General features: G+C 39.8%; 3 protein-coding genes across 4 annotated transcripts; 1 reads left to right on the top strand and 2 right to left on the bottom strand.

The window, feature by feature from the left end:
- Positions 1-1,522: 1,522 nt before the first annotated feature.
- tnfaip1 (tumor necrosis factor, alpha-induced protein 1 (endothelial)) lies at positions 1,523-11,678 on the bottom strand. Its single transcript, XM_028574494.1, has 7 exons — positions 11,444-11,678; positions 9,023-9,378; positions 8,384-8,553; positions 5,236-5,319; positions 4,765-4,817; positions 4,413-4,608; positions 1,523-2,336 (listed from the first exon to the last, which is right to left on the bottom strand). The coding sequence occupies exons 2-7, from the start codon at positions 9,267-9,269 to the stop codon at positions 2,121-2,123; spliced, it is 966 nt and encodes a 321-aa protein (XP_028430295.1). The 5' UTR covers positions 9,270-9,378; positions 11,444-11,678; the 3' UTR covers positions 1,523-2,120.
- A 1,614-nt stretch (positions 11,679-13,292) lies between these two features.
- ift20 (intraflagellar transport 20 homolog (Chlamydomonas)) lies at positions 13,293-16,858 on the top strand. The gene is made up of 5 exons (XM_028573557.1): positions 13,293-13,413; positions 15,437-15,574; positions 15,677-15,762; positions 15,900-16,003; positions 16,722-16,858. The coding sequence occupies exons 2-5, from the start codon at positions 15,448-15,450 to the stop codon at positions 16,801-16,803; spliced, it is 399 nt and encodes a 132-aa protein (XP_028429358.1). The 5' UTR covers positions 13,293-13,413; positions 15,437-15,447; the 3' UTR covers positions 16,804-16,858.
- Positions 16,859-19,549: 2,691 nt separating this feature from the next.
- Positions 19,550-23,199, bottom strand: lyrm9 (LYR motif containing 9). 2 transcript variants are annotated; one of them, XM_028573669.1, is made up of 4 exons: positions 23,071-23,199; positions 21,946-22,085; positions 20,665-20,757; positions 19,550-19,985 (listed from the first exon to the last, which is right to left on the bottom strand). In XM_028573669.1, exons 2-4 carry the CDS (start codon positions 22,063-22,065, stop codon positions 19,968-19,970), a joined length of 231 nt encoding a protein of 76 aa, XP_028429470.1. In that variant the 5' UTR covers positions 22,066-22,085; positions 23,071-23,199; the 3' UTR covers positions 19,550-19,967. The 2 variants fall into 2 exon arrangements, with proteins under 2 accessions (XP_028429470.1, XP_028429469.1); XM_028573668.1 differs by having other exon boundaries at positions 21,946-22,088; positions 23,071-23,193.
- Positions 23,200-23,479: the final 280 nt, after the last annotated feature.

Genomic DNA, 23,479 nt, shown 5'->3' with positions numbered 1-23,479 from the left:
TGTATTTCCCAGTTTTTGGACCCCACGAATATAGTAACACACACACACACACACACACACACACACACACACACACACACACACACACACACACACACACACACACACACACACACACACACACACACACACACACACACACACACACACACACACACACACACACACACACACACACACACACACACACACACTTCTGAGTGCTGATGCCTTGGCCTGACGTCACAGCAACGTGATAAAGAATGGCCTCCCCTGTTGGAGTCTGTCATTAAACCTCCTGCTTGTGCCTCCATGTGGGCTGAGGGTGCACCTGCAACCATTAGAAGCCATGTCATCTGAAGAGCTTCCACTAACAACTCTGCATTATGCCTTGTGTTTCTGTTCCATGTTAAAAGGGCAAGAGAACAGGGTTTTCAAATCAGCTTCTCACTATGAACACATTATTTTCTGTCAAAGTTTGAACACTTTTGGTTATTTCACGAGATTTTCGTTATGCACCGTTTTGTCTGAGCTCTTCTTCACACTGGTTTGAAGGGCTCCAAAATGAAATGACAGGTGGGGGGAGTTTGCTCATGTTGCCAGAACACTGTTAGTCAAATGTTAGTCTCTCATTGCCAGACCTTCCTCCACAGCGCTGCGGAGGGGGGTCTAGCGAGTCCACACAGCATTCCTGGATGGGAGAAAAACATGCTCTGGTTTATTGGAATTTCTTTAAACCAATCACAATCGTTTGGGGCAAAATAGCCTCTGGAAGGAACTTGTTTTAGTGGAACGTGGACATTCAAAGGCTGTTTTAGTCGTGCAACAGAAACCTCAGATTGGACAGATAGTTTAGCTAGCTGTCTGGATTCACCCTGCATAGATCTGAGGAGCAGTTAACCATAGTCCTCATAAATCCAACGGAGTTGAGAATGCCAACACAAAGAAAGCGGAAGGTAACGGATATCCGACCGTAATGAAAGACATCTGGCGGAATTTCCGGCGACACATGAACAATCCCGAAAGTGGAAGGTCTTGGATATAGACTAGAAGCATAAGTCTGTGACTGGTAAACTCAACGGAAGAGTGAGGAGCAGCCACAGTGAGCTGTAAGATAGAGCTGCAGGCGACAGGCTGCACCCCTCCAACTCCCCTGCAACTGTTTTTACTATATCCCGCGGTTGTGTGGAAAGCTACTTGCTTGGTGTGTAGCATGAAGTCAAATTGCTCATTGCATGATGGAAAAAGGCAGATTATTATATTTATTTATTATATTAAAACTATGTCAGTTGGTCCGACTGCTCTGTAAACACATACACATATACTCTTCTGTTGATTTCTGAAAAAGTAGCTGCCCAGCATCTGTCTCCAGAATTCTGGCACCTGTAAACTGAACCGTGCTTGCAGTTACCACCTTTAACCAAGAGTGTCACTGTCTAAGGATTACAATTATGACATGAGCAATAGCCAGGCTATTTACGTGTACATTCAACTGTAGATTTTTCTAATTATACCTGCCTACTAAAAACATAAAGACAACAAGTAGTTGAATAACAAGAACTTTTATCTTCACAGCTGGAAAAAGGCATTATGGTAAACTGCAATAAAAATATGTTAAGGCACACTAATTCTGAAAAAAATACACAGGTAAAATTCTGGAAAAAACAATTTCATCTTTGGAAAACAACAGGCTGTTGTAAATGTGTATATTAAAAATACAATCTATAAATATTAAAACATGCTCTCCTGCTGATTCAGAGTGTAAGTGCTATGATTGGTACAATATTTCTACTAAGAAATAGTGCATATCTGTGATTTTCCTCCAATACTAATCTACATTTAGTATAAAAAAAAAGAAAGAAGAAAAAAACTACAGTTTTCTAGTTTTTTTTTAAAGTAGTTGCTCAGAATCCTCTGGTATAATAATTCATAAATTATGATGGACAGAGCAGACAACATCACAACTATCTAGAGTAAAAAGTCAGATGCAATTACAATCAAGGCCACAGTTTGGACTTCTTTTAGTGGTAAAGAAGATAATAAAACTATTCAAAAGAGAAACGTATTAACAGATTTCATGTTTGAATGTTCATCATCAACGTGAAAAGCTGAAATCTGTCCAGCGGTCTGTGGTTTGAGTCTCACTGTCCCAGTGGCCGGTCGTCGTACGTGCTGTACCTCTTGATGCGGATTCGACGGACACGCTCGCAAAGCCTCTCCTCTTCCTCACTGTGAGATCCACAGTTGCTGTAGCTGCGACGCGTGGCCTCCAGCAAGGAGTTGTCAGGCAGCGGCATGGTCTCGTAAAGCAAGGTGTTCAAAGTCTCCTCATAGATGCGAACTTCAGGAAACTCCACCTGAGGTGGGAAGAGACAGACACCAACTATTTCTATACAGTGAATACATGCATTTAATATACATGAAGAGTTCCAGGTCCAGTTCCAGGCTCCATGCATGCCTGCAGGCCAAGCAAAAATAACTGGTGGCACAGAAGAATTGCAGTGCAAGTGCTAGTGGACATAAATAAAACATTAAAGCCAAATTCACATTGTCTGTTAGTATTGATTTGGTACGAATGACTGCACACAACCAAGGATCCAGCTTACGGAAGAGACCTTCAGGCTCTTTTCGGTGCTAAGAGTAATTTTTGTGCCTCCGGTGTAGGCCTGCACGATTCGGGGAAAAATATGAATCATGATTTTTTTAGCTTAAAAATTATATCACGATTCTCTGCCACGATTTTTTTCTCAAGAAGTGTAATGTCTATTGCACGCATGAACCATGACAAAACAAAACAAATTGGCAGTACCAAACAGATTTTCTTTTGGCACCTATAGACCATTGCGCATCACCACTGTAAACATAGAGGCTTCAATGAATAAAGAAAATAAAGTACATACTGGCCATTTAAGTACAGTAGGCTACCAAAAATAGTGACATATAACACATTGAACTAAATATGGCCCTGATAGAGGCTCTATCTGAACTCCTTGAACATGTCTTTACATAATTAAAACATGTCAATCAACATGCTTCAGCTACAGCTTCAGTCTCTAGAGAAATGGAGTTTGTCAATTGCCAATTTAAGTACAGTATCAAAAACAGAATGGTTTCTTAGCACACTCTTTAACTGTTTGCCTTTTATAGAATTAACATTCAACTGGCCATTCAAGTCACTGAAAAATAATCATAAAAAAAAAAAAAATCGAAGTAATTTAAAAAATTAAATCGCTAAGAGGGGTAAATTGAGATTGCGATTTTATAATGATTTATCGTGCAGGTCTACTGCGGCATGCAATTTGTCTGTAAGCGTTATAAGTGGACACATCTTGGTACTTACTACACAGTTTACCATCTCCCCCTGACAGGGGATGAAATGTAACACTATTGTTTCTGCAGAGTTATTTCTTTCCGTTAAAATAGTGTTTATTGCTAAGTGATCTACTTAGTCATGTATGTGTTTATGTAGATGTTAAAACAGATATCAAAAGATGATGTGGTCTGGTATGTTGCCCCTACTAGTTTCAGATTCTTAGCATCCATCTTCATGTTTGACAACTTTAATTTCAGGAACTGTCCTATTAGCTGCACTATTGACTGCTAACAGCTGCAATCAGTCTTTTAACTTTCTTTTTTTGAATTCTGCTGCTGTTCTCTACAAGAACAATATGTGTATACATATCATGTGTATGGTTAATTGTGGGATTGTGGTGCATGGGATATGAGGCTCCTCCATGTGAGCACATTTTCAAGTTGATTGCCATCCAGAAAAGAAAAATGTTTGTGCAGTTCTATAACTCTGATTCATTTTATGGCATATGCCATTTTTTGTATGCGCATGTAAACCTTTGGTGTAGTATCAAGAAGTCCTGCCCTCAATTATGTTGGAGTCATAAATGCTTTTTTTTTTCTCCTTTTACATTTTCAAAAACAGCAGTTGTGACATAAGTCAGGATCCAGACCAAAAAAACAGCCCTGCGTTAAACACCACACACAGGGAGCTGTGTTGCTGACACAATAAAATGGAAGTCCAGTTGGAGTAACAGATTTATGCTTTTAAAGGCTTATCAGACTCCAAAACATTGCACAATGGGTTAATAAAGGATTTTATAACTCAGGAAAGTTATCATGGCGGCAAATATTTTATCTTTCGTCGAGATGATTGTAAGGTAAACAGAAATACAGCGTTTATGCTACAAAGTAATCTACAAGGAATATATAATATGTGCTTGCATGTATTTAATTGGCCAACATAGCTCCTTGTAAGTCAAGTCGCATTGCGTTGCAACAAAAGTTGAGTCTTATTCAACTTTTTCGCCAGATTATTACCCTGAGTTGTTCTGCAGGAGTCTCTGCTGGGCACCCAAGCCAGACTCGTTTTTTTTTCCATGCAGAGCACTAGTCGGTCTGAACAAGGCCTAACTCATCCTCACCTTGGTCTGCTTCTTCTCGGTGGCGTAGACGATGGAGGTGCAGCAGACCTCCGCCAGCTTGCGACCCTGACCGTAAAAGGACCAGCAGCAGATCTCGTCTCCGATCACGTCTTTGATAAAGAGGACGCGGACGTTGAAGCTGAGAGACAGCCGGTCGAACAACTCGATGTTCTTCAACAGGTTGTCGTCCGAGTTACTGTCGAGACAAAAGCAAACTGATGAAGGAGAAGGAGTGCTTCATCATTTACTTCGCTCGGTGTCCTGTGGCTCATTAGACTTTATTAGCAGGAAAAACAAATTAAAGAAATCAGTGATCCTGGTAATGATGGAAGCAGTGGGAGCTCTTTCTTACCTGGTGTAAGAGTACTTGTTATTGCTTCTGTTGTACACCAGCTTCACCACAGGCTAACAGAGGGGAGAAAAAAAAAGAAATATCTGGATTTTATTGCTTTAATATCAAAATGTACCAACTGTTAAATCACTTCAAGTAGGCATCACCTATTTGGCAGTGCCTTGACAAGACAAGAGAGCAGAACATTAATGTTTGAATGAATATATAAGTGCATTCACATGAAATAATATGAATGTTTTCTTTAGCTTTGAAGAGCTGCTAAATGAGATTAAAGGATATGGCTTTATCGGTTAATTATCAACAGCGAATCCCATGAAGAGACCAATCACAAGAGCATTTTGCTCGTTTTTCTGACACTGGGGCAGGACCAAACTTGGGGAGGCTGTTAAAAAAAAAAAATCTAAATTATTTCTAGCTTCACTAATTCCAGATTCATTATAATGATCAGAACTGCAGCACGGTCTGATTTACCTTGGTAGACGACTGGATGAGCCTCTCCTCTTCCTTACTGGAGGTGACCACAGGTATTACACACAGGGGTTGCTCTTTACTGTCCTGTCAATCACAAACCAACATACACTCGGAGTTAGAGGCATCATGGGTAGTTATTGTGTCTTCGATATTATAGGGTCTTTAGGCCAGGTATAACATTTTGAAATGGGTAAAAGTAACATTTTAAATGAGACCATAAACTTATTTAGAACATGGCCAAATGTTACTAACAAACATTAATGAGGTAGGTTTACACCAGTCAAATACACAGAGAAACGAGGCAGAGTAGCATGTATTGTAACACCCCTTGGTACGGCTTGGTTCACCAATCTACCTATGCCTTTGCAAGAAAGGTAGGCATTTCATTTGGAGACAGAAACTGTAACTTAAGCCTGCATAGGCTGTTGTCCTGTTCGTTGAATAATGAAACAGCTTAACTCATAAAACACACACAGAAAAATGAGTGAGCTTCTTAATGATAACGTGACACATTTAAGTTAGTAAATTACATGTACATTTTTTTAATTAGACTACCTATTGATTCTGGTTGCGTTTTCCAGTGTTTATTGCAACAGAAGTTGTTTTTGCCTAGACAAGACAATCTAGTAATTCTGTCCACTTGATCCCCAAAAAATAGTGACAAATCTCTGCTCATTTTGTTGTGTTGTTCTTTTAGCACAAGACATGCATAACATGATAGGAGGTGTTAGTAGTGTGTTGATACAATCTGTGCTACACAAGAATATTGGAAACACCCTTGGCTCTGCATGCTGCTTACACAGAGTATGCAATGGACCTCAGGAGGCAGGTTGTGTGCCGTTCATTCATAAACTACTGGACCTGATGATGATGAATGAATGACAGCCGGTGAGCTTAGAACTCAATGACTTGCTGCCTTGAAGTCTGTTCCCCTGGAAACCAAAGGATGTGTAAACCTTGGAAGCCCAGCAGTCATTCTGGTGAACATCGGTCAGTATGATGCATAGGCACTGACACTCTTGTCTTCCACAGATGCTGCAGCAAACTAGCCTAAAGGCATAAATATACACTGTTGTCCACAGCAAATCAAATCTGTGCACCTGAAAAGGCTCTGTTGTGGAGCTTAATAGAACTCAGCGTGCACAGTTATGGTCCAAAACTGAGAACCATAAACTTTAACTGAAGGAATTTGTTGATATTGTGAAAGGAAGTAAAGCAGCAAGTAGGGGTGAACAATATGGATAAAATCCTCTACCAGGGTATTTGGTATTGTATATCCTGATACCTTTATATATTGTGATAAGGTACTTTAAAAAAACTAAAATAAACTAAGAAACCATTTATAGATCATTTAAGCCATACTAGCACGTTCACAGCAGTGCTTTGAGCGAAATGCTAACATCAGCATGCTAACATCCTTATGAGGACAATGCTAACTTGCAGATGTTTACCATGGTCAGTCACCATCTTACTTTAGCAGGTTAGCATGCTAACATTTGCTAATTGGCACTACAACATAGAGCTGAGGCTGATGGGAATAGAACTGTTATGGAACTTAAGTTGTATGAAAAAATCTTTTGTTATGTTGACATCTGAACAAAGTTGTGTGACAAACTTCTTAACCAGCCTAAAATAGAACAAAGTAAAGAGAGACACGGAAAAACTGATTTAATGAAGTTACATACATTGAAGAAAGAACAACCCACTGACTGTGAAACCATGTGCAAAAACTGTATCTCAAACAATGGTTCCTCAAATGCAGTAGAAGAAAAATGGAAGACATGCAGGAAATCATCACAGGTCGGATTGGAACCCTGGACCTCTGCATCGAGGCATAAACCTCTAAGTATATGTGTGCCTGCTCTACCCACTGATCCAACCCGGCCACAAAAGGATCTAATTCTTGATTTAAAGCTATAGTGCGTAGTTTCTGCCGCCCCCATGAGGAATTCTAAGTAATGACAACAACACTGTCGGCGCATCCACATGATACGAGCCTTCCGTGATTGCGCACGCGCCCCCCACCCCTCCTTGATGCAGTTGTTAGTAGCCAAGGAGGACACGGAGGATTAAAAAAACACGATGGACTCTTCAGAAGAGGTCATTATCTTCACTCAAGTTTCTTCGCGGGAAAGTCACCGGACGCCACAATCTTCTGAACACAGCCATACTGAGAAATACAGGCGCGGGTGAGTGGAGCTGATAGTCTTAATTAGCTTTGTAGCAATGGCTTGAGTGTAACGGACATTCGTTTATATCAAAAAGTTACGCACTAAAGCTTTAAATCTTGAGTTAAGTTCCTTGGTCTATTCCCATTGCAGTCTAAACAGCTTTCTGTAAAATATTAAAGGTCAGTTTATAGACTTCATTTTAAATTAGTTGAGTGAATTTCACCACTTTTTTATTAACATTTGAGCCATCATCAATGATCGTTCAATTTTATCCTGAGCACTTTGTAAAGTCTGTTTTAACATTAGCACCATATGAATGAATGATTGATCATCCTTCTGACATTTAATAAGCATAGTGATTGAGAATTTAACGCAATGATGGTTTGCAGAAACGTGATGAATTAGGGCTACGGATACTAAAAATATCCCCAGCTGTGCGTGACAGGTCTAATGAGTGGTGGAGTATCGATGTGCAAATGGATGTTTAAGGCCGTTTCTCCATTTATGGCGAACAGTGGGAGCGGAAATGAGGCTCATGCACGTGGGCCCATTTCCAGAATGATTGAGATTTATGAAACAGAATCAGCTGACGTGCAGCTTTACAAATCTGATTAAAAAAAAATAATGCGTACGCATATTTCTGTCTTTGTGGGTTCACACAGCTTTAGTTGTGAATCTACACAGAGTTTAATGCATTTGGCCCCAGATGTTAAGACAGACAAGAATACCAAAAAAATAAACTAATGTTATAAATGATTGTAAACGCAGTACTGTAGGTAATTTAACTTGACATTTTACATCAAGTATCCAGAGATGCTCACTGACTAGGCTCAGTGCATTCTGTATAAGGTTGAGAAAAAAAAAAGAGCAACCAGAACCAGAACTCTTCTGCGGATACACAAACTGTCCAGAGGCTTGATAACAATACATCCTCATTCTCTGTACTTCAAATATCAGTCAGTGTGGGTGTGACTGACCTGCAGGGTGTTTTGACAAAGCTTCACTAGGCCCTGGACAAGGTAATATTTTGCCTCAGCCATCAGCTCCTGGATAGCCTGACGCCCTTTGGGTAAGGAGACTGTGCTGTCACGTAGGTAGCCCAGGATGCTGCCAAAGTGTTTCCCACTACGGTCAATCATGATCCAACCTGAACAGAAACAACAGACCATGTTGAGAATATGTACATCTAAGCCACAGGTGCAAAATACTGTGACACAAACAGAGTTTGCGGATTTGCAGAATTATGGGAGACTTTTTTTCTGGTGTTCTTTCAGTATAATTAGTTCAATAATTCTTGGCTAGACCTGTTGTGATCATGTTGAGCAACAAGTGTGGTTTACAATAGCAGTCAAAATATTTGTGATCCATTTTCCCAAAATATGCCACGAATATGTCAGTGAAGTCACGTTTTACGTAAAAGCATACATACAAATCAGCGTTATACTCTGAACAGTCGCGTTTAGAGGTTGCATTGAATTTTAACCGGCAATGTCATGAAAATAGCACATTAAAATGGCAATAACAGTTTTCACAGATGTGTTGTGGAAAGGTAACAGCAAAGAATAGATTTTTTTTCACTGGACAACACCTTGATCTGCAGTTCAGAGATGGCTTACCTTCTTTATCAGTGAACACTTCCTTCTTTCCACTGAACATAGCTTTCAGCATAGAGTTCTGCTTGGTCAGCACTTGCAGTGTGGTGTAAAACAGGGTGCCACCAACGTTGATGCGGACATACTTGTTGCCGAGGCCCACTGCTCCTCGATAACTGCAGGTGTTGGTCTTGGGACAGGTCAGAGGAGGGACTGAGGAGGTTGAGTGAGACTGGGTGTGATGCTGGGGCAGGCAGCTGTCCCCGGACATGTCCCTCTGGAGGAAGATGACCACCCTGCAGACGGAGGTCCTATGGTCCCCCGCCGTGGTGACAGCTACTGATGAGGCCGCCACAACCTCTCACTGCTCCAGATTATTCCTGGCAAAACACAGAGCCCTTAACTGGAGCCAAATATTCTCTATGAAGCTACTCATGAAAAGACAATGTTGACAAAGAGAGTTAAAGCAGGACACCCAGTGGCTGAAGGCATGTATCACAATACAGAGATAACACTGTTATCTTTTCCTCAGTTCCCCTTCCCATTAAATGGAATGTGACTCAGCAGGAAACTAGAGGAGTAGGGAGATGGGCACATATCAACAAAAATTAACTACATTTACAATAGCAGGCAGCTCACTTATCTTTAAGTTCAAGTTCCACTTTATTTAGCCTTAGAAAAGGAAATGTAGTGTGCAGCAGAATGTCTAATATACACATACATAGAGGAAAGCACCCCCAGATGCCAACAACATTGTAAACAAAACACAGGACACACATCAACGGAGACACTCCTTACCTCAAAAACCAATCATAGAATCCAACTGGACATCACACAAGTAAATCTGTCATGTTGACCATAGACAGGAAGATCTTGAAATTAACTATAATTAGTAGCTGATATTCAATCTCTTTCAGATATAGATATGCCAAAGTCTCCACAGATCCAGCCTATCATGGCTAAGTTAGCGCGCGCGCGCGCACACACACACACACACACACACACACACACACACACACACACACACACACACACACACACACACACACACACACACAAATCAGGAAGTGAACTTAATGTTACTTGGCAAATAGCTAGCTTAGTTAAACTATTAGGCTAGTTTAAAAACTACACTTAAAAAATAAAGTGACAAGAACATTTTCTTCAGCAAATGTTGCATTCTGCATAAAGTGGGAACCACCTCCAGTTCAAATCCATGATGCCGGTGAGAACAAATGCTGAACGTCTGTATACATTATAATTCTGGAAAATTGAGAACTACTATTAACACTAAAAGCAATCATTCAATTAAGCGGGAAGCCAATGATGTGATATTATACAATGAAAACAAAAACCAGACTGTACAGTTGATTGTTAACTTATTCTACTGGGAAAATTTCACATCCACATCGAGCTACGTTCTCTAGGTCTCCGCTGGCATTTAAACCTTTCAGAATTGAATTCAAGAAATGGTTTAAGTCTATCCAAATTGTAAATAAGAAAAGTGTTCATACAGTTGATATGCTATATGATTTTTTTTTAACGGTTTTGCCTGCCTTTCAGTTCAGTTTTATTTATTTTTACTTCAGTTGATTTTATTCATTTTGTTATTATTTTTTCTTGATTTTGTACTGCATTACGTATGTATCACAAAATTGAGAGTGAAGACAGGGCTGTCTTTTTATCTTTAAAGTATGATGACTGTTTTATAATTTATGTTTTTGTCACGTTGTATGTTAGTTTACACAACAGAGTCAATTGAAAAAAAAGAGAACTAATGTTAATATGTCTTCGGTGTGGCAAATTATGCTAGTCAACCGGTGGTCTTATTATACATCCATTTAGTCAACAGCAAGCAGATGGTTAGCTCGGCTGTCCTATTCGGTCGTGTAGAAAAAATGTTATAGACTCAACTCCCTTCAAAAATGTGCCCGTTGTAATACTTAGCTACTTGTTCGTCGGCAAAGCAAAGGCCCTAACATTGTATTACGCTACTTTAGTAATGTACATGCAAAACAGGTAACGTTATAGTCTTCTTGTCAATGCTTTATTGGAACAAAATATTGTAGCGTTAACGTTAATGCTATATTCGCTTTGCGTCACTCCGCTACTTCCTACGTGGGTGTTTTTTGCTAATGTTAGCTAATGTTGAACAGGGTGGGCAAACTTCCAATGCGATTGCGGGACAACCAGACAAACTAGCCAATCCTAAAAGTAAAAAATTTTTTTTGACATCTGGGTTAGTTTTTTAATTGAACCCACACCGAATTAGTTATAACGTAAAATGGCATTCGGGAAAGGTTTCAAATTCTCCAGATGTGTAACGTTATGTTCTACTAAAAGTGCCAGATTTTTCAATGGAGTGCGTGACGTTATGTCCCCAGCTAACGACACCCAGCAGTGAACAACACGTAACGAGGCATCAGTTTACGAACGTTTACTTACCGAGCTCTCAGTGCTGTCCTTATGTGTTGTTAGATAGCCGCACACCGTCTGGCTAATTAGCTAAACAGGCCTTTATCGTGGTGAGACGAAAATTCACAACAGTAACAAGATTTGAGTTGTTAAAAAAAAAAAGTTAAGTTAACTCTCTCCCCTCTCTTCTTTCTTCTTCTTCTTCGAAAGAGTTTACGGCAGGCTGTGCGTTGTGATACATAACGCTGCCCTCCACAGTCAGTAACATGCATTGCCAGCATAGACTGTAAATATTAACAGTCTATGAGCCGCTTTTATTCTGACCTATCCAAGACCATGATAGTATTTCCATCCCCTGCATTTACTGGAGTTATGGTGTATTTATGTAGATTACATTCATATTTAATGTTGACATGGATAACTTTATAAAAAAATACTTTAAAAATGACTAAATACTAGACTATACTTTAAATCTCATAGTTTAGTAGCAAAACAGGCTTCCCTGGCTCTTGGGCACAACAAATACCTCAAATGCACAACACAGAAAAACGAGTGGGACTCACCTTATAAATCATATGAACTACCAAGGACAGTAGATTCCTTTTTAAAGAAAACCATAAAGCAACACATGTCTGACACATAATGTATGAACTAATTAGTTAACTAGGAAAAGAAGTTCTCTCTCATGCTTTAGTTAATTGAGTCCATACAGAACATGTCAGCAGCTCGAATATTAAAAAACATTTGAGTTAATCAGTTTTATACATTCGTTATAGTGCCTTCAGCAGTGGCACTGTCTGGTTCCCAAACCTTTTCACGTCAAGGACCCCTACAAATTATGCCATGGACCCCCATTTCATAAGATTTTATCCCAGGGACCCCCATCTCATAGGATTTTTGCTGTTAGATGTTTATTCCAGAAAAGTGTATGAAATCCATGGACATAACGTTAATGAACATTGTAACGAAAATTGTACAGGGCTAACATCAGAATCAGAATCAGAATCAGAATCAGAAATACTTTAATAATTCCAGGGGGAAGTTATTATTCTTACAAACTCCAGATATACAAACAACATATATTATTGCGTTGTAAAGTTTAATGACCACAGGCAGTGGTCAACCATTTCTTGTGGCGCTCTGTGGTGCATCTGGGTAAGAGGAGTCTTCTGCTGAAGGTGCTCCTCTGCTGGGCCAGTGTGTTGTAGAGAGGGTGTGAGACATTATATTAGGTCAGGGATCTTCAACAGGGGGTCCGGGACCCCTAGGGGGTCCTCACAGTCACTCCAGGGGGGCCTCCAAATTATTAATTATTAATTAATTTTTGAAAGTTTTTTCAAAAATTAAAGTCTTAACATGATTCCAACATATTATTAGTAAATATCCACAGATACAGTTCATCCCAAAGGATTGACTGTTTCACATTTGTTTCACATTTAAGGGTTAACATTAAAACATGATTTATAAAATCATGCCAACATTTGAATAGCTTAGTATTTTATGCAAATAAAGGTATCTATAAATGCTTTAGGCTGCCCTAAAAGTTATTGTAGATTAATATGCAACTTCATTTTATACAATATATGTAGTAGGGGGTCCCTGATCCGTCTCTCTTTCAGTTAAGGGGTCCTTGGCTTAAAAAACGTTGAAGACCCCTGTATTAGGTCATAAAGCATGGAGGATATACAGGCCTACGGCAGGTTAGGGTGTGTGTGTGTGTGTGTGTGTGTGTGTGTGTGTGTGTGGGGGGGGTAATAGGGTATTTATTTGTTTGAAATATGTTTATTTATTTATTCTAAAGAAAATTAGATTGTACTACTAGAAGGTGGCGGTAATGCACCACTGAGCTGGATGGCCAACCGCCGTAAAACACACGAAGAAGAAGATTTGGTTTCCTTGGCAGCGGGAGGAGGAGCTCGCTGCCTTGGGTTTGTTTGCTTGCTGTGCCACATCGCACAACACAGAGCCGTCTGTGTGAACGGTGATAGCGGTTTAAACAGGTACACTTTATTGTTTTCTGTCCCAAACATCGTATGATGCGGTTTAATACAACGTTATCTAAGGAACTTAGAACGAGGATAGGGTATATGTGTGTGTTAGTCCAATTAGCTTTTGTGAGCAGGCTTAACGTTAGCTAACGTTAAGTAGCTAGCTAGCTGAGTTAAGTTAGCCAATGTAACTTCATTTTAGGTTAGACATTTCCACAGGGGAAACCGTTATAGCTATTTCCACATTTTGAAAGAGAGTAAACTCATTTAATATTTTTACATAATGCATGCATGCAAAAAAAAGCGCCGTCTCGTCCTGCCATATGGTGATCTTTCATTGAGGGGTCATAGTTCAACCAAATGTTTGTTTTGCATCAACAAGAAGATCCAGAGCCCGTCAGCAAGATATTATCACTGTGCGATAGTCGGAAAGCAAGCCACTTGTCAGCATTATGTTATCAAGATATAAAGCCTGTTGACTTCAGTGTAAATATACACTGCAGTTCAAAAGTTTGGAATCACCTGCCACAGAAGCTACAATCAGCTGACTGAGACTACAACTCTATCTTTTTGAATAGTCTTTCATGCTTTTAGGTTGTAGAAATACATCTTTACAAAAAAAATTGTATAAACGTTTATTTAATTTTTTTAAGTAATGGTTTGTACATGGAGAACGATTCACCGTACAATGGTTAAACCAGACCGACAATTGAGAGGCTAGAAGAGACGAAGATACCTCTGAGCAACAGTTAAGTAAGAATTAGGGCTGCACGATATGAAGGAAAATATGCGATAACGTTGTTTAATATCGCCACAACGAGATTAATTGCGATAAAAAAAGTGTACTCCGTTATTCTGCATTTCTACTGCTTCCAGTATTCTGCAAACATACAGCAAATTGCTTGTTGTATTCAAAACAAATGAAAGAAACTCATTCCCAACATTCTTTATTGAACAAATTGAACAGTGAATTGGATATAAAAGGCACCACTAAAAAAAAGTGACATTTTAAAGTGGTTTTCTGCTGATATTTTCTTCCAACTAACACAAAAAAAATCTCTGAAGTGTCTTTCGCGATACGTTGCAGCCTTTAGCAATGTGTATATTGCGCCAGTTGATATCACTATGACGATAAAAAAAATAAAGTATATTGTGCAGCTCTAGTAAGAATAGAATAAATAACATTGGTAGAAGAAACTGGAAGCTTAGCATTACAATCTGTGCACATTTAAATAGAAACATGTTCTGGTTTCAGTGTCAGGTGCACAAGAATGCAGCCTATAACAAGCTGGAACTAACAGGTGTGTTACTTTAGCAAAGCTCTTCTTCAGACTTCCCAATATAAATCTCAAGATTAGTCTAGGCTTAGCACTATTGGAACTGGATCAGGGAATATCAGCTGAACATACTATAGACTGACGAATCACAGTTTAAACCTATTCAAGCTAACCACGGAGTAGTCTGCAGAGAGCCCAAAGAAAAACCGCTTCCCAAATATTCAGAGCCCATTTGCACCATTGTGGTTCACTAATGAATGATCTTGCGCTTTTCTGGACTGGAAAACAAAATTGAAGGGTATTTGGGGGAAAAAATTGTTCCAACAGTATTCTCCCGTTATACAACACTGCGGGTACATCGACTGAATTTTAGTCATTTAATTCTTCTTTTTGGGGTCAAAACTATTTCAAATGTATATAAAACATTTGATGTCTGAATTATACAGATTTATGCGTGTTAAAATAGCTATTATTGGGCGCCCCGGATAGCTCAGCCCAGGTTCGACTCCGACCTGCGGCCCTGTGCTGCATCTTAGTCCCCTTCTCTCTCCCCTTTCATGTCTTCAGCTGTCCTGTCAAAAAGAGGCTGAAAAGAAAATAGCTTATTATTTAAGGAAAGAAGAAAAACACCAACCTTTTGTACGGCAATGTTTCTTGTTAAAGAGGGCTTCTCCCTGGATAGCCTATAGTTCAATTGTGTTTGCTTTCTCTGTTGTCCTGTTCTCCATCCCTCATTCTTTATGTCTCCTTTGGGGCAGGCCCTGTGGCCATGGCTAAAGACCCGTTAGCCGAGGCAGGCTTTTATTTTGATGAACTCAACAAGCTACGGGTACTGGAGCCCGATGTCAGCCAGAAAACCTCAGAGCTCAAGGAAGAGTGTAAAGAATTTGTGGACAGTAAGCACTGAACATTTTGTCAAGTTCATTAAGCTGAGCCTGCGTATCCCCCACCAACATCAACAGATCCTACAGGATGTACAAATGTGTTGTCCTTTGCAGAAATTGGCCAGTTCCAGAAGATAGTGGGAGGTCTAATTGAGCTGGTGGATGAATTGGCAAAAGAAGCGGAGACAGAAAAGATGAAGGTAAGCTTAGCATTTAAAGCTGCTACTGCAGAAGATGTTGTAGTCCTCATATGCAAAAGCTTTGCCAAAGTATGAACTTTTGATTGATCGTGAAAGCAACGCCATATTATTAATAATACTGTGTTCTTCTCCTTGAGGCAATTGGAGCCAGAAACCTGCTGAAGTCCGTGGCAAAGCAAAGAGAGGCTCAACAGCAGCAGCTTCAGGCTCTCATAGCCGAGAAGAAGATGCAACTTGAGAGGTAACCAGTGCGTGGGTGGACGCCATAACCTAAACACAGTGCTGGTTTGTGTGGGATAGGTCATGGTTTCCTACACATTTTATGTGCTGGATTGTTCAGGTGCTGCCAGAAAGTCACCTTCAGCTTTCTTTGTGTTGGCATTCTAAACTCTGGTAGATTTCTGAGGACTATGGTTAACTGCTCCTCAGATCTCTGCAGGGTAAATCCAGACAGCTAGCTAGACTATCTGTCCAATCTGAGTTTTCTGTTGCACGACCGAAACAACCTTTGAATGTACACGTTCCACCAAAACAAGTTCCTTCCCGAGGCTATTTTGCAGATGCACCGTCATTGAGTCCAGCGCTTAGCGCCGGCCAAGACAATAGAACTTTTTCACGGCAGACATGTTGACATGTCATAGTAGGAAAAGCACAAGTGTATTCAAAACCATTAATGATGGCTGCATTCCCCTTAGGAGAGGCCCTGGTATTGTTCATCACTGAAATAACTTACTGGGACACTTGATGGAACTGAGCCGTCGTTAAGGTTATCAGTTTCAGCTGTACTTTTCCTACTATGACAAGTCAAAATGTCTGCTGTGAAAAAGGTCCATTGTGATTGGTTAAAGGAAATGCCAATAAACCAGAGCGTTTTTTTCCATCCCGGCGATATTTCCAATTTTTGCCTTATTGCATTTATTGGTGTACATTTAGGTTTCTGTTCTGTTTCCTTCTTTCAGATATCGTATTGAGTATGAAGCCTTGTCCAAGGTGGAGTCAGAGCAGAACGAGTTTATCGACCAGTTTATTCTGCAGAAGTGAGGATGTGACTGAGACAGCAAAAAAATAATAAATAAGTACGACATCTGTACGACCATTTCCAGAGTGCCTGTCCTGTTTTCTCTGAGCGAGGCCCACTTCAGAGAAATACTTTGCTGCAACCGTTTTCCCCGAAGCAATCCCGAAGCTCCAACATCATTCTTAAAAATATCCACCTCCTTTCTCCATCTTATTGTGTGTGTGTGTGTGTGTGTGGCAACCGCCAGCTGTCTACTGTGGTTGTTTTCCACCCTGGTCAGCAGGTGGGAGGATTGAAGAGTGCTGGACGCGGGAATATATTTGGAACGTTAAGTCCTTTTCACACCAAATGTCTCAATATCTCAGACCAACCTCAAAGCAGATGGCGCTATTTATACAAGTAAATATTATTTATACTATTTATACTGGAAAGAAATGACTCTGTATATCTAGTTTTATTACGTTTTGTATCAATTTAAATACTGCATGTGCATGCATCTGTATATACATTTATAAGATAGAAGTTGATCCTGATTTGATCATCTGTGTTGGTATGTTTGCTTATATTTCATTCTTCTGGTACAACCAGTCAGTGGGCACAGCACATGAGGAATACAAAGTCCTCTTTTTCTTCTTTCTGTATGTTGTGTCCGTTATGTCTTATGTGTCATTTTCTTTAATGTATTAATTAAGATGACAAATGGTTATACTTGAATAAATCCTGTATTGTATTGCACAATAAAATGGGTCATCATTTTTTGCCGTCAAGATGTTAGAGAGGTGGATGAGATGTTTAACATTGTGCGATTATGTTCTGTTTCAGTAAAATTATTTGATATTCATATATTTTGACACCGTTGGGTGGTCCTCGTTAGGGTTGCAAAACTGGGAATTTTCAAAGTTGGAAACTTTCCATGGGAATTAACAGGAATAAACTGGAATTAATGGGAATAAACTAATTTATATTACTTACTTATAATACAGTAAGTCTATAACAGGGAACTTAAATGTAGTTGAAAAACCCCATCTCACAGCGTAATCTTGGTTAAAACAACCTGATTTAATGCAACTTCAGTTGAATGTCCTCCCTATATTCGTCAATGACACGCATGCAGTAATCAGCATAAATACGGGAGTTTTTTTTCTTTTTTTTGGGGAGGGGGGGGGTAATACATAACCCATTGCTATTAACCTATGTGCGTTAATTGTATGGAGTATGGAGTTTGTATGAATTACCCAACATTTCCAGTTAATTCTTGTAAATTCCCATGAAAGTTTCCAAATTGGAAATCAAAAATCCCCAGCTTAACTTCCCATGGAAAGTTTCTGGAAATTTACGGGAAAATGTCCTCCCCTTTGCAACCCTAGTCCTCGTGCACACATAGGTAAAGGGTTTGCAGAGTTGAGAATAGCTAAACAAGCCTTATTACACAATTTTGGTCCACAGTTTACAAACTTGTGTTTCAGTACCATTTATTTTTCAAACTTTCAATCGTATCACATTAACTTCTTTAGCAGATGGAGTTTCTTTCTTCATGTACTGTGTTGAATCATTCGGTTTTGACAAGGATACCTGCGGAATCAGTTACTTTCCCCTTTCAATCTCAACATTCTACCACTTTAAAATTATATCTGCACTTAACTCATTGGCTGCAATTATCTCGAGCACACGAGCCACATAAAGCATTCCAATGTGAATATACTGGATGTGATGGGGCAGGGATTGTTTCATCAAATCCTAAAATTAACCCAATTGGATATCGGTGTATTATGGAGTTTCCTGAGCTGAAATGGCACCTCTGGCATGTAACTGGAGTTGTATTTTTATGATTTCACGTGACAAATACATTATGATAGGATACATGCCTAACCCTTCTGTGATGGACTACAGCCGGGGTTTTACTCCTCTCCCTGCTAGCTCCTATAAGTGATGTAGGCTACTGATATTTTACCTTCTGTAATTTAAACAGAACATCATAGCCTTGGTTGTTACCGATACTTTGCTTAAAAAAAAAAAAAAAAAAAAAAAGAAAATAGTTTGGCAAAGTAAAGAATATAACATTCTGTTATATGAAGGAGTCCAGCCAATGAAATACCACTCCTCTCTACTTCAGAGGTACACACACACACGGATCTATTCTGAGGTTACAGAGGGTAAGAGGTGCCTGACTCCCCAGCTCACCTTCATTTCCTGGCCAAGAGGGAGAGGAGCGAGGAAAGGGCAACTGCACAATACAGTATATTGCTGCTGTCATGTAAAGACTACTGTGTTGTTTGGGGAGGGCTGGGGGTATTATTATTATTATAATATTTGGAAACTTTACCCTCTCTAAAAACCAGTTTTAAAAGAGTAATGCCGGTGCCGTTAGCATAAAAAAAGACTACAAATGGGGAAAACATCACTTCACTTTGCCCTCTATAGATCATCGTGTTGCTTTTAAGTGTTGTGATCTCAAAAAGAGAAGGCTAGCCTTTTTTTCTCTTCTTTTAAAGATAATTTTTTGGGCTTTTCCACCTTTATTCGATAGGACAGCTTGGTGAGAAAGGGGGGAAGACATGCAGGAAATCCTCACAGGTTGGATTCAAACCCTTGACCTCTGCATCGAGGCATAATAACCTCTCAGTACATGTGCGCCTGCTCTACCCACTGAGCCGACCCGGCCACAAAGGCTAGCCTCTTTAAGTCACTTTGAACAGGACTACCGGTTCATGTCTAAAATTCCACTTTTATTGTGAGTTAAGTATATATACACTGTTAAGACAACAAAACTATAAATATTGACAATAATTTATTGAATTCAGTATATAGTCAACTCATTTCAATCTAAGAACAGTATTTACACTTTTAGTGATAGTGAATATTATATTCAATTGAGCAGTCATATCATTCAGTATAGTATATCATCAATGACTCGTGAGGTCTTCCTCTCATCACATGTAGCTTTGCACCGGGGGTCCGAAAGGACTGAAATTTCATTTGTGCCGTATGTCATGCACGTATAGCACATATGACAATAAAGCTGACTTGACTTGACCATGGCTGTTCACATCCCCACAATGATGAGGACAAATAACACAATGAGCACTCAAAAGTCAGACATAGAAACGGTGCATCCACCACTACGATTCATGTCAGGTGCAGCTCTGCAAAATGCTACACCCGAGGACGTATTCATGGGTTATGAACTTCACTTCTTCTTGGTATACTGTAAATCAAAAAGAGAATTAAGAATTCCAGTATGAATGTATTTGCACATCAACTTGGAATTAAAAGGTACACTGTGTAGTGTTTTAAGTATTTTATTAGCTATAATCAATGTCTTCATTCATAAATATGTCCTCATTAGTGTAAAATGACCTCTGACAATGTTCGGACTTATCCTCGTAAGCGAAGAATTTCTTATCTGTATTTACATTGGACGGGCAAGTTCAAGGAGGCTTCCATGTCGTTCCGCCATTTTGAAAAACTATAATGGCTGAGAGGGACATAAAGCACTAGCCTACTTGTCTAGCTAATCCACAACGTGTTTTTGTTCAGAGCCGGTGTCATGTGACTGAAACCAGCTGAAACGGAGAAGGAGATCAGCGAGAGGCGCTTGTCACCGCCCCGGCAAATTTGAAAGCCTGCCCCGCACTTTAGTTCATAATGGAGGATCATACTTAATGCCGAGCCACAGGAGAAGGAATCCCCGTCACCAAAAAAGCAAAAACTGGAAGACATGTTGTCATAGCTTCTTGGTCCATAGCGGCTACCGTCGTTTCAACACGCATTTGAAAAAGCGAGGCGCTAGAGAGCACTGTTCGTTTGAATGCAAAATACAATTTCACCGCTAGATGGGAGAAATTCCTACACAGTGTACCTTTAAAAAAGGCCTTCATTCTTACTTTATCAAGAATCCAGTCTGCATCTGCAATAGCTCTTTGGATTATCATTTGTATCCTCTCTTGGTCGTCTTCATCGGAATGACTGATGTAACCCTGGAAACCAAAAGGATCAGGATAATGAATTGAATCACAATGGGGAATCATTTGGTAGAAAGTGCTTAATCTTTAGGCTAAAACCACACTTAGTTTTAACGATGACACATAAATGCTGTATGATTTATTGTAGATCATAAATATATCAACAATATCTCGAAAAAAAATACAATGATAGTTTGGATAGAGTACGGAGGAAAGGCTAAAGTGGAATAGTGTGAAACCATCTGCATGAGAGTGGATCGCATCCCGTGCATGTGCATTCTTATCCTCATGCATCAGACAAACAAAACAGGGACCCACACATAAAAACCCTGCTCCACAGCCATACTAGAGGTCTGAAACTCCACAGGGAACCTTTCAGTTTTTTCATCTGGTGATCACAGTGAGGCTCAGAGGACAATCCTGAGTAGATCTGAAATTAGCCGATTAGCAGGGCATTCAAAATTAATCAACTACTTTCGTTTAAACAGAAGATAGTCTATATATCCACGACCTACCACTTCCGGGATTGCTCCGTTGTCGCTGGAAATTCCATCGTATGTCCTTCTTTTCGGGCCGGATGTCCATTACCTAACACTTTCTTTGGGTTGGAATTTTAAACTCGGGTGGATTTCTGAGGACTATGGTTAACTGCTCCTCAGATATCTGCAAGGTAAATCCAGACAGCTAGCTAGACTATCTGTCCAATCAGAGTTTTCTGTTACACGACTGAAACAACCTTTGAACGTGCACATGTTCCACCAAAACAAGTTCCTTCCCGAGGCTATAGCGCAGAGGCACCGTTGCTCTGTCCGGCGCCCAGCACTGCACAACTCCGCAACACTGTGGAGGAAGGTCTGGCAAAGCAAGACTAAACAGAAGGTAGCTACCTTCTGTTTACCTGAAAAGGATCTGTTGATCATTTTACAAACACTGACTTTGTTGCGGCTGAGAGAGCCGTCGACAGCAGCCACAACTCTGGATCTGTGACAGACTGTAGGACTGCCTTAAAATATATCGGACTGTTAAAACTATTTATATTTTTTTAAACTATTTCTAATCTTACACAAATCGTCCTAGCTAATGGGCAGCTCTGTCACTTCAAAATACAGTTGTTTGTCAGTAAAAATCTATATAAATACAATGTCCAAGATAATTTGAAAAAAAATGTTGCTTGTCAATAGTCAGTGCACACGTTGACCTCACCTGTCTTATGGCATGTCGATAATGCTGCTGCATTGCTGGGGTAGGTAACTGCCTGCAACATCGGAGGAGATGTCTATAGAGCTGCACTGGTGTCAACTCAGCTCCAACTAAAGGCAGCATGCCTTCCTCCTTCAGTTAAACTGCTGTTAAATAAAAATACAATTTAGTTATTTGGGTTAGTGACAATATTTATTTAGTAACCATAGAAAAATAAGTAGTGGTTTCCACTCCCATCCAAAGCATATGAATCACTGAAGAGATCCTTTTTTAGTGTGTTACATATAGGCTATTACTCACAGTGCTCGATTCAGCTTTACACTTCTTTTTGGGGGCAAAACAGTTAAAGTCAAGGACAATCATAAGAAATAATGAAGATATATAAAATGGGACACCCTGGTAAGCAATCTGAAGCGTTTGTATTGGGGCCCAGACACTAAGCAGATTTTAGAGCTATATTATAAATACACACACGTTATCTAGAATAAAACAAAACAAAAATAAAGTGCATGCCTTCAACAGTAAAATGTTTCAACCTGTAGAAAAACCTAAGAGCTAACTACCATTAACTACTAAATTATTATTCCATCAGTCCAACACTGGATTTAGAAGTCCTCAGCTGTTTAGGCCATTCAGGATTAAGCCCATTAGGAACTGCTGCCAGCCGTTTAGGCCACTGAACATATTTTAGTAGGAACTGCTGTCCTAAGCTCTTTTTGAAAGGTTTGTTTGAGTGGCATATGTTTGTTCGTCATGACAGCATTTATATGGACAACTTGACAGACAAAGTCATTTGTCAGGCACACTGAGACATTAGCTAGCTAATCCAATTTGATGATGATGTTTCATTTCATCATTTAATTTCCAAGTGTTTTAAATCTTAATATGCTTTAAAGTTATACGCTGTGACGATTTCTTTCATTATCCTTAGGTGACCAATAAGCTGTTAGCTAGCTAGGTACATGTAATGCTTTCTTTGACTAGCTAGCCTAGTCAAAGAAAGCAATGTTTAACATTGCGTAGAAATAAAGCTAAATTAGCTAGCTAAGTTAGTTGACAGAAAGCTGTAGGTTCCATAACACAGTGGCTACATTATCACTGCCATACAAACTATGAGGTTAAGCTTACAGTATCTCTGTCAAGGCTGTCAGCAGGCGCTCAGAATCGTAAACCTCCTTGGAGCATTGCCTTGGTGTCACTAGCCCAGTAAACAACACGAATGTGCCGCAAATTTGGGTTTTCCAAGGATGGCGACGGCATGACCCACCTTACTCTGCCTCTGATTGGCTAAGTGCTTGTTGCCTGCGTTGGTAGGATTGGTTAGGTTTAGGCACGATGAGTGCGATTGGTTAGAGTTAAGGCGAAAATGTCAGGGTAAGCCAATCAGAGGTAGAGTAAGGCAGAGTAGGGCGGGATATGCCTTCGCCATCTTAGGAAATGCAAAGTCGCTTCTTCTTCTTGTGTTAGCATGGGTCCATGTTGCATTGAATCACTGACAGTCGCCCTCTGTTGCGCAGCCAACCTATGACGGCTTTCC

Source organism: Perca flavescens, chromosome 3, assembly GCF_004354835.1.
Source record: "Perca flavescens isolate YP-PL-M2 chromosome 3, PFLA_1.0, whole genome shotgun sequence".
Lineage (NCBI taxonomy): Eukaryota > Metazoa > Chordata > Actinopteri > Perciformes > Percidae > Perca > Perca flavescens.
Note: the sequence above shows the minus strand (reverse complement) of the source record. Positions and strands in the feature narration are given on the sequence as shown.